Raw genomic sequence first — 19,868 nt, 5'->3', positions numbered from 1 at the left:
AGTCCAAAAACCCATTTGAAGCCTCTCCAATTTGCCTCAGAGGGGGAAAAAAATTCCTTTGTGGATCAACTTGTGCTATCTTTCATAACCCTGTATTACCTCATATATGGATTAATTATATGTTAGCTGGGATAAATTACCTAACTTCAACCTAACATACTATGGGGCAGATTTACTAAAGGGTGAAGTGAATGTTAGCAAAAATTCGCCAGCGTGACGTAATTTCGTTACTTTGCCGATTTACTAAAGGGCGCAGTTGTAACTTCACTAGTGAAGGAGATAGACCCTAGCGGTAATTCGCTTTCTTACGCCTGGCGAAGTTGCGCTCTGGCGAATGGAGGTAACTATGCAAATTCACTAAGATGCAGATTTTACTGAACGTTACGTTACCTCTTGCACCAGAACAGGCGAAGTGCAATAAAGTACATCGGAGTTACTCAAAAAATAGTTGAAAAAATCCCAAAAAACACTAGCGATTTTTCAGGGTGATAGGCTGCAAAAGATCGGAATTTTTATTAGGGGTACCCAGCTTCCCCCCTACATTTCCTAACATAGGGCACATAAACTATACACTGGGCTCATGTGTAGGGCAATATAACAACTTTATTTTATTGAGGTTTCTTGGGCTTGTGTAATGTATTGCCTGCACAATATACGTCCATTGAACTTTAACTTCCTGCCGTATGCAAATTAGGCAACGCTAGTGCAATTTCGCTTCGCTACTATGCCAGCGTTACGCGCCTTGGACGCAACCTCGGATTTTAGAGAATTAACGTTGTCCTGGCGAATTTACGCCTGCTGAAGTGTTGTGAGCGAAGCGGACACTAGCGCAAATTCAGCGCTTTAGTTAATCTGCCCCAATGTTACTATGTTATTGGAACCAAAACAATCCTATTATGTTTAATGTTTAGATCATTTAGCAGACTTAAGATGTAGTGATCCAAATTATGCGGAAAACCCCAGGTCCTGAGAATTTTGGATAACCGTTCCCATACCTGCATGATAAACTACAAAACAAAAGGCACAGAAAAAGAATGAACTTTAACATGAGTTGACATCTCATGACAAAATGAATAAATTAAACTGATTTGCATTGCTTAAAGGGCCCCTGTTGGGCAAAAATGTAATCCCCCAACCAAAGGTGTGGGCTAATAAAGCCTGCACTCCGGTAACCGTTCTATCAGCCCGCACCCGTTGTTGGAGATAACATTTAAGCCCAACAGGTGCCCTTTAAAAGCAAAAGTGCAGTTACATTGGCAAGATACTATTCATCACAGGAACTCCCTATCCAATCTGGCTCAAGACAAGTGTCTATAATAAACTAAATGGCAATCTAGCTAAGTATAAGAAAAAAATTGCTTTCAAGGAGAGAAAAATGGTTATGATTACGAAAGATTAAAACTATAAAAACACAATTGACTGTATGAGACATCCACTGATTCTCATGTTAATGGGCACCGACACAGGTATTGTTACACGCTACAAATACCATTGTCGAGCTAGGTTCTTCAGCTTCAGACAGTACACCTTTTTTAGAAGTGGTGACCTTTTCCCAAAACACACCAGAATGAGACAAGGAGCCAGGGTCCATGGAGGTTTGGTGTAAATCACACAAGATAAACTGCCTAGAACACTTCAGAGGATGACAGTCTTTTAATTTAACTACACATAGTCTCAAACAATCAGAAAACTGCTTCTTGGTAAAGGTCTCTGTTTAGTTCCCACACTAGCCCCTGGACTTTTGGATATAGATATAGATATATATATATATATATATATATATATATATATATATATATATATATATATATATATTTTTTTTTTTTTATATATATAGTCAACTACAAGAGGTCCTCTGCACTCAACCCATTATCAATATAGTTAAGACAGAGACATTTTGTGCATACTGCTACTAAAAAAATGCCTTACCCTTTAAACAACACAGGGATTGTTTGTCCATATATTGCAATATATTTAAGCTGGCCAACTACGTCAAAGTCATCCCATATCTGGCCAGTCCTGCGCTTAATTTTCATCTGATTCATTAAGAATTCAATTGCTTAATTATACATTTTACAAAGGGACTAAGTTTTACCTGCAACTTACTAGCTGCTTTCAAAGTAAAACTCCCAAACTTGGCTGCCCTTTTATTAGACACCAGTGGGATCACCTGACTATAGCTGGGAAGGGTGATCTTTCGTTTACAACATTTTTAGTTGTAAACGAAAGATCACTTGTCATTGTTTTGCCTCAAATACACCCTCTTTACCCCACATTCAGTTGCTACATTCTGGTGAGTTATAGCCGGTGGCCGCAAGTTTGTCCGGACATTTTTTGTTTTGACTTTTCAATTGGAATTATATATACTGTCTGTGTTTTTGTGGATGATGATAAATTGAGTAGAACTGTAAAGCTGGCCATAGATGCAAAGATATATTCGTACAAATAGAAGTTTGTAATGATTTGGACCGTATGTGGATAGTCCCGACTGGTTAAAAGATTTCTGTCTGGTAACAGTAATATCTCTGCCTGAATTGCCAGTATCTGACAAAAGCAGTGGAAGACTGTTTCTGCTATTTGTGGAGCATAACTTTCCTAAGATTGTTGTCATGACCAGAACATAGTCTGATTTGTTCTTTTACTGCTTTATTTAATCTGAATGGTTAGTGACAGGTCGGAAGATTGGGACATCCGATCGTTTGTCCGATACAAGGGTGAAATCTGTACGTCTATGGCCAGCTTTAGTTATATGCAGGATGTTGCCTTATTGCAGAGATGTCGCTAAACTGAAGAACAGGGAAGCAATTGGCAAATGATTTTTACCGTTATAAATACAAGGGAAGGGAAAAACAACATACTTTCTAGTTATACACTAAATGGAATTGTGTTGAAGGCATCATTAATTGAGGAAGATTAAATATAATAACCATGGCAAAAATTCTGAATGGATTCTGCTTTGAGTGTACAGCAATGGGACCTGTTACCCAGAATGCTCGGGATCTGGGGTTTTCCGGATAATGGATTTTTGCATAATTTGGGTCTTCCAAAATTATGTAAACATTAAATAAACCCAATAGGCTTGTTTTGCCTCCATTATTAATGATCTCTTAATTTGGATCAAGTACAAAGTACTGTTGATTATTACAGAGAAAAAGGAAATTTATATTTAAAAATTTAGATTTTTTTAGATAAAATTGAGTCTATGGGAGACAAACGATAGCAGGTTTCTGGATAATTGATCACATACCTGTCATTATTAGCTAGTGTTAAAGAGAGTGCCTTATTGATATGTGGTTATGTCTATGATGGCCTATGCATTTGTTCAGTTGTGCTATGCTTTGCTATGCCCTATATTGACAAGGCACCTGTATTCAAGATCCATTTGAACTCTGCAACTCATTTAGATTACCTTGTGTTGATGTTCCAATCTTGTTACTTCGATGGGCTGATAAGAGTGCTCTGTAGAAATCCTTGTTTGTTTCTGCTTGGTTTGTCCTCTTGTGAATAGCGGCATTGCCTTAAAAAATGGCAATTAAGGTAATTTGTGGGTAGAACCCACCTGTGTTTTTTAGGCTGGCCAGTGAATCACTAATGTGTATGTATTGGTGATGTGTAGGTCTGGAGTTTCCTGACATATACGTCCTCTTTTCAACTTATGACCAATCTGGCATTCCGAAAGAATTTTGAGGTTACATTTTAAAGTAGAAGGTAGAAGTAGAATAGAAGTACTGCTAACAAATTATCAAATACTGGGCAGGTTTTTTTAACTAACCAGCTGGCAGCCTGAAGCTTTGCACATTTAAGCACTTGTCTGCACCAGATTTTAAAATCTGTATAAAAAAAAAACAAACTTTGTCTAGCACAGATCGTAGGTTGTACAATTTGAGGCACTTTCTGAAGAAATGCGGAACCATTTTTTTCACAGCATTTTTTGATGGTTAAAAAAGATAGGTAATGACAGGAACAGTAACTCCTTTGTTACTGTACACAAGTGGCAGATTTTGCCCAGACCCCCTTTTTAAATGTTGCCTTACTGCATTAAATCCTTCCAGAGGCATTTGCCCCTCCTGCAAGTGCCTACACAAATGTATTGGCATTTTTCTGTTTAGCAGAGAATATGCCCTGTGACAGCCTTAGAAGCAAGTGTTTCTCAGGGCACGAGCAATAATATCTAATAATAATAATTAGAATTATAGTGAGTTGAAGTGTAATTTTGCATTATTATAGATAAAAATAAAATCCTGCAATGCACCTCTGTTTTACAAAGACCTAATGCATGCGCAGTTGGTAGTCTACCAAAGAGGCGCATGTGAAGTTCATAATAATCGTTTGCTTTCTTTCTCCTGCTGTATATAACAGTTATGTTTACTCATGCATCGAGCTCTTAAACATAGCCACTGATCTGCACCATATTAGATTGGCGTGCAATATGTGGAGTTCTATGGAACTTGTAATTAGGTAATCCTATGCATAGTGGGTATTATCTGATTTTTTAAGTTCTTTGTATGCAAATGCATATGAGAGACACGGTGCCGTATAATATAAGTTTAGAAAAACATTAAAACACTTTACTTAATGGAACAATAAAGGGTTTTCATGACTCCTGCTTTCTTTAATCATTAAGAGCAATGGTAACCCAATGCTTGTATTTTTAAAGTATCCATTCTAAAACCTCTATCATAAAGAAACATGTTTTTAAAGATTTTATGAATAAATACCATTGCTAGATAGGTCTTATTATAGTACAGTTGAAAATCATGTAGTTTACGGAGTTGAGTGCTTTTGTGCTGTCCTTTAAACTTGAAGTTGATTTATGCGTTTCTCTTTGGCTATTAAAAAGGAATGAGAGAAGTTCATGGATAAATCAAACATACACAGTTGAAAATCATGTAGTTTACGGAGTTGAGTGCTTTTGTGCTGTCCTTTAAACTTGAAGTTGATTTATGCGTTTCTCTTTGGCTATTAACCCTTTAAGTGCCAGCAGAATTTCACATTTTGGTTACGCGAAATGCCAGCCGTTTTTGAAACATTTTGTGCTCTCTCACTTTAGGGGCATTTTCTGAGGGGAAACCTATAGTTTACCTAGGAAAACTATACATTGTTTTTTTCGGTAGAAACTGAGCTTTCTAAATCTGCCGGAGTTTTCATGTATTTCCACCTGTGCAAAAAAATTTATAGTGCTAAATACCAAAAAAAAATGAAAAATTACCATTTTTCATTGTATATCAATTTATACCAGAAAAATATTTCATTTTAGGGATGAAAATCCAACTGATTTGGAAAGCCTTATGTCTCTCGAACGTGCCAATACCAGATATGTATAGTTTTAGGGAGATTTAGGATTTCTGTACAGCAAAAACTCCCGGCAGTATATTACCGAATTTTGAAAGCACTAAGGCAGAAAACGGCATGCTTTAGATTCCAAGGCAAAAAATCCTGAAACCGTAGGTTTACCCCAGAAAACCATACATTTTTGAAAAGTACACATTCTGCCGATTACAAAATGGGTAACTATGTCTCTCTACTCCCAACTACCAAACATAAAAGCTTGTCTGAAAATAGCGGTTTTTCAAAAAAAAATTCAAAATTCTGAAAAATCATTTCAAAGGTTTTATTTTGCTGCTCCGCATATCCCAAACTATATTAGGTACCAGAAAAAGCACCTGAAATATGATTGCCAGGGTCCACTGAACAGTTTGATACCCATTATGCATAGGTTTACCAAAGTATCTGGCATTTAGAGACACCAATATGAAGTTAGCACATCCAAATTGATCAGGACTTTACTTCAGCTACTGAGAAATCAACACATTGACTGCATTTTTTGTGGGGTAAAAACACAGAAATATATGTTTACCCCCCAAACCCATATATTTTTGGAAAGTACACATTCTACTGAATCTAAAATGGGTACCCATGCCTTTCTGCTCCAAACTACTGAGTCGCAAGGCTTTCCCAAAATTGTCGGTTTTGGTGAAATATCTGAAAATTGCCTCAAACCTTCAACTTCCCAGCACCATATCGCCCATGTATCATTACGCACCAAGAAAAAGCACCCTAAATATGATTGCCAGGGTTCCTCCAAACAATTTGGTGGCCATTGTTCATAGGTTTACCAAAGTATCTGGCATTTAGAGGCCTCAAAATGAAGTTAGCGCATACAAATAGTCCTGTGGGTAACTTCATCTAATGAAAAATCAACACATTGACTGCATTTTTGTGGGGTAAAAACACAGAAATATATGTTTACCCCCCAAACCCATATATTTTTGGAAAGTACACATTCTACTGAATCTAAAATGGGTACCCATGCCTTTCTGCTCCAAACTACTGAGTCGCAAGGCTTTCCCAAAGTTGTCGGTTTTGGTGAAATATCTGAAAATTGCCTCAAAGCTTCAACTTCCCAGCACCATATCACCCATGTGTCATTACGTACTAAGAAAAAGCACCCTAAATATGATTGCCAGGGTTCCTCTGAACATTTTGGTGGCCATTGTTCATAAGTTTACCAAAGTATCTGGCATTTAGAGGCCCCAAAATGAAGTTAGCGCATACAAACAGTCCCGTGGGTAACTTCAGCTAATGAAAAATCAACACATTGACTGCATTTTTGCGGGGTAAAAACACAGAAATATATGTTTACCCCCCAAACCCATATATTTTTGGAAAGTACACATTCTACGGAATCTAAAATGGGTACCCATGCCTTTTTGCTCCAAACTACTGAGTCGCAAGGCTTTGCCAAATTTGGCGGTTTTGGTGAAATATCTGGAAATTGCCTCAAAGCTTCAACTTTCCAGCATCGTATTGTCCATGTATCATTACCAGCATAAAGCATCCTAAATATAAACATAGGGGTCTACTAAACAGTTTGATGCCCAATATGCATAGATATACCAAACTATGTGGCGCACAGAGACCCCCAAATGACAATATGTATAGACATTTTCACGGCTGACGCGCTGGCTGCTGCAATATAACCACTCGGTGTGTGTATTATGCGACATTAGACCACCTAACAGTACAGAGACCCCAGAAAACCATATATTTTCAGAAAGTACAGATTCTGACGAATCCAATATGGGTAAATAAGTGTTTCTACTGCAAACTGCCAAACTGAAAAGCAATGCTGAACATAACGGTTTTTATCAAATTTCTGAAAATCGTCACAAAGCTTGAATTTTACCCCATTATATGCCCCACATTTCGTAACTTATCAGCATAAAACATCCTAAATATGAACGCCAGGGGTCTACTAAACACTTTGATGCCCAATATGCATAGATATACCAAACTATGTGGCGCACAGAGACCACCAAATGACAATAGTGTATATACATTTTCACGGCTGACGCGCGCTGGCTGCTGCAATATGAGCACCTGGTGTGTGTAATATGCGACATTAGACCCCCCTAACAGTACAGAGACCCCAGAAAACCATATATTTTCAGAAAGTACACATTCTGACGAATCCAATATGGGTAAATATGTGTTCCTACTGCAAACTGCCAAACTGCAAAGCAATGCTGAACATAACGGTTTTTATCAAATTTCTGAAAATCGTCACAAAGCTTGAATTTTACCCCATTATATGCCCCACATTTCGTAACTTATCAGCATAAAACATCCCAAATATGAACGCCAGGGGTCTACTGAACACTTTGATGCCCAGTATGCATAGATATACCAAACTATGTGGCGCACAGAGACCCCCAAATGACAATAGTGTATATACATTTTCACGGCTGACGCACTGGCAGCTGCAATATAAGCACCTGGTGTGTGTATTATGCGACATTAGACCCCCCTAACAGTACAGAGACCCCAGAAAACCATATATTTTCAGAAAGTACACATTCTGACGAATCCAATATGGGTAAATAAGTGTTTCTACTGCAAACTGCCAAACTGCAAAGCAATGCTGAACATAACGGTTTTTATCAAATTTCTGAAAATTGTCAGAAAGCTTGAATTTTACCCCATTATATGCCACACATTTCGTAACGTATCAGCATAAAACATCCTAAATATGAACGCCAGGGGTCTACTGAACACTTTGATGCCCAATTTGCATAGATATACTAAACTATGTGGCGCACAGAGACCCCCAAATGACAATAGTGTATATACATTTTCACGGCTGACGCGCTGGCTGCTGCAATATAAGCACCTGGTGTGTGTATTATGCGACATTAGACCCCCATAACAGTACAGAGACCCCAGAAAACCATATATTTTCAGAAAGTACACATTCTGACGAATCCAATATGGGTAAATGTGTGTTTCTACTGCAAACTGCCAAACTGCAAAGCAATGCTGAACATAACGGTTTTTATCAAATTTTTGAAAATCGTCAGAAAGATTGAATTTTACCCCATTATATGCCCCACATTTCGTAACGTTTCAGCATAAAACATCCTAAATATGAACGCCAGAGGTCTACTGAACACTTTGATGCCCAATATGCATAGATATACCAAACTATGCGGCGCACAGAGACCACCAAATGACAATAGTGTATATACATTTTCACGGCTGACGCGCTGGCTGCTGCAATATAAGCACCTGGTGTGTGTAATATGCGACATTAGACCACCTAACAGTACAGAGACCCCAGAAAACCATATATTTTCAGAAAGTACACATTCTGACGAATCCAATATGGGTAAATATGTGTTTCTACTGCAAACTGCCAAACTGCAAAGCAATGCTGAACATAACGGTTTTTATCAAATTTCTGAAAATTGTCAGAAAGATTGAATTTTACCCCATTATATGCCCCACATTTCGTAACGTATCAGCATAAAACATCCTAAATATGAACGCCAGAGGTCTACTGAACACTTTGATGCCCAATATGCATAGATATACCAAACTATGTGGCGCACAGAGACCCCCAAATGACAATAGTGTATATACATTTTCACAGCTGACGCGCTGGCTGCTGCAATATAAACACCTGGTGTGTGTATTATGCGACATTAGACCCCCCTAACAGTACAGAGACCCCAGAAAACCATATATTTTCAGAAAGTACACATTCTGACGAATCCAATATGGGTAAATAAGTGTTTCTACTGCAAACTGCCAAACTGCAAAGCAATGCTGAACATAACGGTTTTTATCAAATTTCTGAAAATTGTCAGAAAGCTTGAATTTTACCCCATTATATGCCCCACATTTCGTAACGTATCAGCATAAAACATCCTAAATATGAACGCCAGAGGTCTACTGAACACTTTGATGCCCAAAATGCATAGATATACCAAACTATGTGGCGCACAGAGACCCCCAAATGGATATATAGTAGATAAAATTTACAAGGCAAAACAAAATAAGGCAGTAAAGGGTGAAATGCAAAAAAATCCAATAAAACCACAAAAATCAATGTTTTTTTTCCAGACTAGTGTTATCAGCTGTCAGAATCACAGTTTGAATATTTTAGATGGGCCAAACAGGTTATACGGCTAGAAAAAAGTGAACACAATATATGCAGAGCTGAAAATGCAATAAAATGGCTAAAAATTCAATAAAATGGCTAAAAATGCACCAAAATACCCAAAATTGCAATATAATCACCGAAATAACATACAAAAGGTATTGCACAGTACGGTTAGCGAATACGCTATGCGTAATGGCAATAAAACATTTTTTTCAGCCAAAAAAAGAAACGATGCGATAAGAAAAAAAAAAAAAAAGGCCACAATGCCATGTATGTGCGTGTGCGTGTGTACAAATGGTAAATTACATGTTATGTGCGCGTGTGTGCGTGTGCACATGTGTGTAAGTGCAGTGAGTGTAAGTGACCCCCCCAATCCCCAAAAATGTATGTGTAAGTGTGTGTAAGTGTGAATCTAAGTGTGTATTACTGTAATAAGTGTGTGTTGGTGTGTTTGTGTGTGTAATTGTTGCACTAACCTGAAAAAATCGCTGGAGACTGTTGCAGGCGATCAGGAAGAGCCCCTGGAAGACATCTGCCTCGTGGTTCCTGTCTGTGTGCTGTGGGGGCGGAGATCGACGATCCGGTGCAGGCTGCAGCAGCAGGACACGTAAGTAACACGTGCCTGCTGCTGTTTTTGGGCCCCTGGGCGATCGCGCCCCAGGGGCCACTCGATCCCCTGCTCTGCTCGTTGCCTAGGGGCAGGGGATCGAGCAGGAACGGAGCGAGCGGCTCTAACAGCCGCTCCTCCGCTCCTGAAACAGGAAATGCTGCAGAACGTAGAATCTACGTTCTGTGGCATTTCAAGTACCTTTGCCACAGAACGTAGATTCTACGATCTGTGGCATTTAAAAGGTTAAAAAGGAATGAGAGAAGTTCATGGATAAATCAAACATACAAATACTGATGGATACTTAAAGTAAAGAGGTTCTGGAGAACTTGCATTATATATTTGGTGTTCAGGTCCCATAGAACAAAAGTTTTGTTTTGGATTTGTTGGACAACAATGGCCTGCAAATTAAGATATTTAAAGTTCTCAAAGGAATTAATGATTTTATCACCAGGCTTTCCTGGATATTACACCAGCTTTGTCAGCATTTTAAATTAAAATGTTTTTTCAAAAATGTATTCAGGGAAAAAACTTATCTAATATCCAAAATATTTTCCAGTTTGCATACCTTGTAGCCGTCATGTAATTATCATTTTGTAGTATTTTATGGATGCTTTACTCTTCCATATGGTTACACAGTATTTTGTCTTCCCACAGGTTATGCAATGGTCTCTGCAAAAAACTTTATGCTTGAGGTGGAGCTTCGTAAGAAAAACTTATGCTGGCTCAACATTAAGAGGACTATAATTTTTTTACTTGCTACAGCTACATAAGCAGACAAAATTGCAAAGATCTGCCCTGTGTCGAGTATGACAGCCACGACTCGTGGCTCTCCTGTAGGAGGGAATGAAAGCCAGGGCCAAGCACCTGATGGACAGTCCCAACCTCCACTCCAGCAGAATCAGGTATGGATAATTTAGTCTTAAGAAGATAAAAAACATGAGAAAACCATCGGTCACAAGGGTCAAAAATTCTGAATTCTAAATTTTGTAAAATGTATTTAAAACATTGTTGATTGTCAAATTCTGATTTATTTTGAATTACTGACTAGTTTTTGTGCCTAAACATGCAGAACATAATCAGCTGCTCTGAGGTATGTTCAGACTTTAAACACTATTGATTGTTTCTGTCTGGAGTGCTGAAAGAATGTGATTACAGCCTGCTCCAGAGAGTTTCCTTAGGTTCACAGTGCCCATTGGAGCTTGTTTGATGTGACATATTATTTTAAATAAAGGGGTGGTATATATCCTCCAAAAGTGGAATTGATAGGGTTTCTGCTAAACATACGCTTTGCCTATCTAATCACGAAGAATCTGTTTTTTTATTTTCTGAGCTAACCAGTACTTCATGTTTGGTCCTTGTGAGATAAATAATTAGATGACCAGTATATAGTTAATGCTTTTGCATAATTGACTCCTGCTAACAAAACAGTCACAATAAGAAAGAGGTTGTATACTCATATTCAGATTAAATACTTTGCTAAGGCCAAATATGGAGTAACTTTTTGCTCTGTTTTAAGAAATTGCAATACATTTTTTGCCATTAAAACAATGGGCAAAAAGTATTTCAGAACATGCCCTATTCATTGCTCATTGTATACTTTAAACAAAAGCAGACCAAATAATTGGGCTGGATCTGTAATTGTAGTCACATCCTTGCTGCCTCACAATTGCTGTCTAGGTGAATGATGCACAAATAGATCTATTGCCAGCAGACACTGAAGCCAAGTATCTAGACTCCTCTACCAGAGATCTAATTAATTTTTCTGTTTTGGCTATGGACACTCGGCTTTTCCAAATTTATGTTTACTACTTTTGAAACCAGAAGTAAGAAAACCATGAACATGGTATTTGTAGGGTTCCAAATGCAACAAAAAAAGAAAGGTAGTGCACCTTGTAACTTTTAGACAGTGGTTTTGTATGGCTTGATAAAGGGACATGTGGCTCTGAAACATTGCCTGTGTTCAGATAACTGGTTTTCCAACTACCTTTTAAAGGAAAACTAAACCCTAAAGTTAAAAAAACCCTACTCGACCATGAACTCCAATGCCTGAATCTGCACCGAGGGGTAAGTAAAATGTTAGGGGCATTTGCCCGGGTAACACTTAGGCTGGGGGGAGAAGTTGGGTGTATGTAGGGAAGAGTGGTAGGTTTTTTTAACAGAGTTGAATTTAAAAGCAAAAAGAAAAAACTGCAGCACCTCTTGTTTGCAAAATGTGAAAAATTTATTGCAATTGGTCAGTAACAGGCAACGTTTTGGGGCTTGTCTTGCCCTTTCTCAAGCCTCAAGGGCAAGACAAGGCCCGAAACGTTGCCTGTTACTGACCAATTGCAATAAATTTTTCACATTTTGCAAACAAGAGGTGCTGCAGTTTTTCCTTTTTGCTGTATAATTGGCCCATGGCAAGGGCCTATACACTGCTTTGCACTCTGCCCGAAAGGAACTTATGTGAGGTGGTTGAAGCACACACAACTGTATACTTGAATTTAAAAGCAAAAACCTCTCCCACTCTACTCCTATCGGCATTTAAACCCTAAAGAGCCAACCTGCGGACATATGCAAAAATTTAATCCAATGATATCCAGCACGCCACAACATAACAGTGTGATTCATACATTATACAATATAATCACATTTTAGGTACAATTCATATAAATAAGGAAAGGTCATATTCACAATGCATGCCCTTTGACTTGATAAATAACAAAACCAGTGTCCCTGTAGCATTTACTTTATTGAATATGGATGAGTAAAGGTAAGGTGTCTTAATGACGTGTAGGCATAGTTTGGATTGCAGGTATGGAAACCAAATTTTACAGGAGCAAGGGCACATTGGGGAGAAACCGTTATGAATCCCACATCCACCCTAAGTGATCTGAAAGATTGTGAGTTCTACAATAGCACATTAATGGGGGGGGGGATCTAAACTGCTCTATCACAGGATTAACTAGTCCTTGCCAGTGTTTACTAATGTACCATTCTCATTTCTGTATTGAAAGTTTATAAGAAAGATATATGTTTGCTGCCTGTACTAGTTGACTTGAACTAAAGTAAAATAGACCCGTTTAGTAAATAGGCTGTTGAAGTAAATCCGGTCAATCAGTCACTATCCTTTTAACACAGAAAAAACTTGCACTTCTTGGGCTCTAGCTAAAAAATGCAAAAGTGGGCAATTTGTCAAGAGTAATCCTTATCACAGCATGTACTGTATTTTACATGTGGTGATTTGAATATTGGTAAAAGGAAAGACGTTTGTAAGATCTGGAACCCACAGTAGGCATTGCACTACAAGTAATATTCATGTACTGTCCCCTAAAGCAATACCTGAAATACCTTAAAACAAAAATATTGTGCATTCTATGGTTCATTCTAAGTGGAAGGGGTTAGGTGAACAACCCCTTTAACATACTATTCAAACACTTTTTCTTCAGTTGTTTTCCGATTGTTCACCATAAAAAAAACTTTTTTCAATTGCTTTCCATCTTTTATTTTTTACCATTTTCCCAAAATTAAAGTTTAAAATTTAGTGTTCCTGTCTCTAGCTTTTCAGTCTGGCAACTCAGTGATCCGGGAGCATTCTGAACTGTTACAATTTGCTACATTTATTTGATACAGTTCTCAGCAGAATCTGTGGAAAATTCGCAAATATTGTATCAATTCTAATAGCTGCCTTCAATGAAACTCCGGGATTGTGCTCATTATGGCCAAAGATAACAAATGTATCAACTAACTGTGTCAATTTAGAACAGTCAGCCAGCGACCCCCTCCCAGAGCTGCTTTAGAAAGTGAAAAATGAAACTTTACAATTAAATATTAGAAAAACAGTTACACATAGAAAGTAGATGGGAAAAAATGTTTGAAGGTAAAAGCCGTGTGTTTTATTTCATTAAGATTACTATAGTTTATAGAATCAAAACTGCTCTATAGCCATTCAAGCTGGAAAAAAGGAGAGAAGGCACAGGTTACATAGCAGATAACAGATAAAACTCTGTTTTCTACAGGGCTGTTATCTGCTATGTAACCAGCATCATTTCTCCTTATTTTCCCAACTTAAATGGCTACCTCCTGGACTACGTTCCTCTAGAATTTTCCTTTAGCCTGAACAGAGAAGGATAAAATTGGCTTCAAAAGTTCCCCCCTGTATTTGGGATAAATTGAGAACATACAAATCTCTCATAAGATATTATTCACATTTTTGGCACTTGTACAGAAGCCTGTTTTGATTATTGCTCAAATCCCAAGCTAGAAACAATGTTTAATTAGTCTCTTCTATTTGTTATTATGGTTGTCTGTGGTGGCTACCCAGATGTAGCTTGTTCTTCCTTACAATTCCACAACACAAAAATAGGTTCTCTGCTTTCTTTGAGGTTGTAAAAAAAATGTCAAAAGGTTGTATATTCTCAGCAACTTATCACCTTAAGAAAGGACACAGCGGGGTACAATCACCAATTGGACATATTTTATAAATTTAAAAAGAGAAAAGAAAAGTAAAACCCTGTATGTCTTTATATTGTAGAATCACTTAAAAGAGTTTACACTGCTGCCAATAATTAACTAAAAACCTCTAAAGTGCCTGTGCTTATCTATATGAAGATCACCAAGGTGCTATGTGCTAAATTATATTATACGGTCAAATTAATAAAAATGCAATTCATTAAACATTCTAATACATCAATTTTAATTAATAGTGATACTTTATACAAAACACCAATTGAATTCAATTAATAAGACCAATTTTAAAATTATTACCTATGTGATTAATTCGGTTCTCCTATGGCCTGTTGTAATACAAGGTATTAAAGAGACAACCTCTAAAGTGCATTAGTGCTAATTAATTAACCACCATAATTACCCCCAGGGGATTTAATTAACAAAAATAAATAATTGAATAAATTGTGTGTATAAATTCCACAAAAGCTAAAGTAAAATTGTTGAAAAACACAAGCTCCTTTCAAAGGACTTCCTGTGAAGGATAAATTGTATCAACCTTATCAGTTGATTGGCAGGATATACAATGTAACAACAGATTCAAGAATTGTTTCACATTCACACTTGTAATATATTAAGATTAGAATTGGAAAAAAGAGATAGTGGTGGAGTCATCCCATTTGTTACTGTCTGGTCATTTTGCTATCTGGGATTACCACAAGTAAAGAAGGCAGAACGTGGGGAACTGTGGTCTCAATAATACCTTTTCTAACTTGAAAAGTTTTCTATCTTTCATAAAAAACCACAAATTCCCCACGTCTTGTGAAAAGGAAGAAAGGATAAAAAGGAGTTTGCTAATCGGTAACTCCTGTAATTATTTTAAAAGAGTAAGGATAAGAGATCTATTTAAAATTCAATAATAGAGAGAGTGAACCACGCCTTGTCAAGGCTGTGTTTTGCTGTGCGTGCCTCGTGTCTATTTATGAAGTTCTATCATGCGTCATCACCCACTGCCCGTTCGGTATCCTATGTAATGTAGTGTGCGACATCTTATCTACAAACCAGGCAATGTCAGGTTACGTGAAGGGCTGAAGCTGTATGTCTACGGAAGTTTCAGTGTTTACAAAGGTTACCATGGAGTTCTATCTGTTTACATGGGACTGGATAGTTTGTAATTCAATTCAAACTATCTACAGTGGTGTGAAAAACTATTTGCCCCCTTCCTGATTTCTTATTCTTTTGCATGTTTGTCACACTTAAATGTTTCTGCTCATCAAAAACCGTTAACTATTAGTCAAAGATAACATAATTGAACACAAAATGCAGTTTTTAAATGAAGGTTTACGTTATTAAGGGAGAAAAAAAACTCCAAATCTACATGGGCCTGTGTGAAAAAGTGATTGCCCCCCTTGTTAAAAAATAACTTAACTGTGGTTTATCACACCTGAGTTCAATTTCAAAGGTTATAAAGCCATTTCTAAAGCTTTGGGACTCCAGCGAACCACAGTGAGAGCCATTATCCACAAATGGCAAAAACATGGAACAGTGGTGAACCTTCCCAGGAGTGGCCGGCCGACCAAAATTACCCCAAGAGCGCAGAGACAACTCATCCGAGAGGCCACAAAAGACCCCAGGACAACATCTAAGAACTGCAGGCCTCACTTGCCTCAATTAAGGTCAGTGTTCACGACTCCACCATAAGAAAGAGACTGGGCAAAAACGGCCTGCATGGCAGATTTCCAAGGCGCAAACCACTTTTAAGCAAAAAGAACATTAAGGCTCGTCTCAATTTTGCTAAAAAACATCTCAAAGATTGCCAAGACTTTTGGGAAAATACCTTGTGGACCGACGAGACAAAAGTTGAACTTTTTGGAAGGTGCGCGTCCCGTTACATCTGGCGTAAAAGTAACACAGCATTTCAGAAAAAGAACATCATACCAACAGTAAAATATGGTGGTGGTAGTGTGATGGTCTGGGGTTGTTTTGCTGCTTCAGGACCTGGAAGACTTGCTGTGATAGATGGAACCATGAATTCTACCGTCTACCAAAAAATCCTGAAGGAGAATGTCCGGCCATCTGTTCGTCAACTCAAGCTGAAGCGATCTTGGGTGCTGCAGCAGGACAATGACCCAAAACACACCACAAATCCACCTCTGAATGGCTGAAGAAAAACAAAATGAAGACTTTGGAGTGGCCTAGTCAAAGTCCTGACCTGAATCCTATTGAGATGTTGTGGCATGACCTTAAAAAGGCGGTTCATGCTAGAAAACCCTCAAATAAAGCTGAATTACAACAATTCTGCAAAGATGAGTGGGCCAAAATTCCTCCAGAGCGGTGTAAAAGACTCGTTGCAAGTTATCGCAAACGCTTGATTGCAGTTATTGCTGCTAAGGGTGGCCCAACCAGTTATTAGGTTCAGGGGGCAATTACTTTTTCACACAGGTTTGGATTTCTTTTCTCCCTAAATAATAAAAACCCTCATTTAAAAACTGCATTTTGTGTTTAATTGTGTTATCTTTGACTAATAGTTAAATGTGTTTGATGATCAGAAACATTTTGTGTGACAAACATGCAAAAGAATAAGAAATCAGGAAGGGGGCAAATAGTTTTTCACACCACTGTATGTAAAAAACGGGTTTCCATGGTAACCAAAATGGTTTAGTCAATTTCATGGGATCTGTGTTGCTTGCAAACCTATATGGTTTGCCCATTGGATTTATTATTAATTGGGTATATATCCATAATGTAATTTACATGATTAATTGAAAACATTTATTTTATTCTATTTATGTTTTAATTGTATTTGCCTAGGTTCGTCAGTTCCAATTTTAGACCTGTAATTATATCCTCTTTTTAAAAGATTGTATATGCTTTACCCTATTGTATATATTTTACCTATTATTTATATTTTTAATTGATCTTATGAATTTTTGTTTGTGTGTATATATCATGATTTGATTCTGTATATTTAAATTTTTTATTATTGTGTACTTGATTGGTTATGGAATAAAGGCTGTGAATAAATTATTCTCATTTATACCTACAGGGGATACTGTGTTTAATTTAAATATCCAATGGCTTTCTCTTTTCAATAATTCTCTTTCTAGATCACCTCTTCTAATCCCCAAATTCACCTTTTCCACGACCCAAAATTTCAATCCTATGGGATTCATGTTATGTGCTTGTTCAAAGTGACTTGCCACGGTTGATAGGTTCTTTTCACTTTTTTTCATATTATTATTACCTGCATTTCTAATAGTACTACAATGTTGTTGTATTCGAGTTTTTACCATCTGTGTGGTCATACCTACATATTTTTTCTTGCATGGGCATTCTAAGCAGTATATATTACCCCTTTAGATTTACAATTGATGTAATCATTAATGTTGTGTTTTATATCAAATCTATCTTCAAAGGTGGACTTATGTATCATTTTGTCACACATATTACACTCCCCACATGGAAAGCAGCCTTTATGATTTTTTGTAATGATTTTCTGTTAAAATGGCTTCTGCTTAATAGATCTTTTAAGTTTGGACTTCTTTTGTAGCAGACAGCCACTCTATTTGGTAAAATCCGTCCCAGGGTTTCATCTTCTAATAAGATTGCCCAATGTTTATCCATAATATCCCGAATTTTAGAACTATCAGTGTTGTATGTGGTTATGAACCTAACTGTTTCTTGGTCGGTAATCTTTCTATTTTTGGGTTTGAGTAATTTTGTTCGATCAGTGTATAAGGCTCGATGTTGTTCTTTTTTTATTGATTTTCCTGAATATCCTCTTTGTTTTAACCTCCCCTTCAATTCTGTGGCCTGTATTTTGAATACTTCCCTAGATGAGCAATTTCTTCTTCTTCTTAAAAATCCACCTATTGGTAGAGAACTTTTTACTGCAAATGGGTGAAAGCTGGCTTGGTTTAGTAGGGAGTTGGTAGCAGTTTCTTTCCTCAACGTTTTGGTGGTTAATCTCCCCCCACCCTCATTACTAATTAGGAGGTCTAGAAAGGAAACTGACTTCTCAGACATGTCTAAGGTCAGTTTGATGTTTAATTCATTTTTATTAAGTTGTTCTACGAATTCGACTGCTTCCTCCTTGCTACCTTTCCAAATCAATAAGATATCATCTATATAGTGTATCCACCTGATGATATTCTTGTGGTACATGCCAAATTGTTCCCCCTGTACTATCTTTTCTTCCAGAAACCCCTTTGTGTTTGATAGAGGTGTACAGGGATTCTACATTCATGGTTATAAGAATAATATCCCCATCAATTTGTATGTTATCTAAGATATTGAGGACGTCCATTGTATCACGTGCATATGATGGTAGACGTTCCACTAGAGGCTTAATTCTGAGGTCTATATATTGACTTGCCTTTTCTGTTAGATTGTTATTTCCAGATACTATAGGTCTCCCCGGTGGTTTTTCAGTATTTTTATGTATTTTGGGTAAAAGGTAAAACGTTGCTACCCGGGGATTTTGGACAGTCAAAAATTCTTTCCTTTTTGTTAATTACGTTATTAGCAGAGGCTTCACTAATTATTCTATCATATTTCACCTTATAGTTATCAGTTGGATCGCCTTGTATCATTTTGTAACTGGATGAGAACAACTGTTTATTGGCCTCCTCCATATACATGGTATTTGGCCAAATTACTGTATTCCCTCCTTTATCTGATTGCTTGAATTGTACATCATCCCATTTACGCATTTCTTGAATATCCTTTTTCTCTGTAACAGATATATTCTGCTCATATACACGTGGTTTTAACTTAAGGATATCCCCTGTAACCATATTGATGAATATCCCCACATTGGGACAGATATAGGATGCCGGACAAAATTGTGACCTAATTCTTAATTTTTTTTCTCCAATCATCAAAATGTAGTTAATACATCATGACTACATAAAATATTTAAAAGAATTTAAAAGATTCTGCAAAATCCTGATTTAATATGTTGCTAAATAGCTAAACAGGTAGGGTACCTGTTATTACAGTCCTGCAACGGGTCGGGTACCCGCAGGTTACCCGCAAAAACCTGTGGTACGCTGAGGGTTGCAGATAGAAGTTCCGGGTGCGGGTATAGACGCGGGTCGGGCCGCGGGGGCGGTTTTGCGGGTCTTCTCAATAGCGGTATTTACTCCTTTTTTCTGGCCACGTCTACTTCTGATGATGATGTCACTTCCAGACAATGTCAGCACTTCCTGATTCTTGATTGTCAGCGGGTCTGGGTTGTGGATAAGGTACTTGCGGGTTGGGTCGGGTAGCAGGTCCAAGCGGGTAAGAATGTGGGCCTGGGTTGCAGGTACGGGTACCAAAAAATGGACCCGTACAGGACTCTACCTGTTATCCAAAATGCTTGTTACCTGCGGGGTTTCTGGATAACAG

The 19,868-nt window shown here is 37.6% G+C and overlaps 1 protein-coding gene across 4 annotated transcripts in view; it reads left to right on the top strand.

Annotated features, from left to right (window-relative positions):
* Window positions 1-19,868, top strand: part of usp9x.S (ubiquitin specific peptidase 9 X-linked S homeolog) — a 132,180-nt gene that overhangs the window by 12,965 nt on the left and 99,347 nt on the right. For all 4 annotated transcript variants that reach the window (XM_041583748.1, XM_018249221.2, XM_018249219.2 and 1 more), the window contains exon 2: window positions 10,707-10,954. In XM_041583748.1, the coding sequence (XP_041439682.1) occupies window positions 10,859-10,954 (96 nt within the window). In that variant the 5' untranslated portion in view covers window positions 10,707-10,858. The remainder of the gene's footprint in view (window positions 1-10,706; window positions 10,955-19,868) is intronic.

Source organism: Xenopus laevis, chromosome 2S, assembly GCF_017654675.1.
Source record: "Xenopus laevis strain J_2021 chromosome 2S, Xenopus_laevis_v10.1, whole genome shotgun sequence".
NCBI classification, from domain to species: Eukaryota; Metazoa; Chordata; class Amphibia; order Anura; family Pipidae; genus Xenopus; species Xenopus laevis.
Note: the sequence above shows the minus strand (reverse complement) of the source record. Positions and strands in the feature narration are given on the sequence as shown.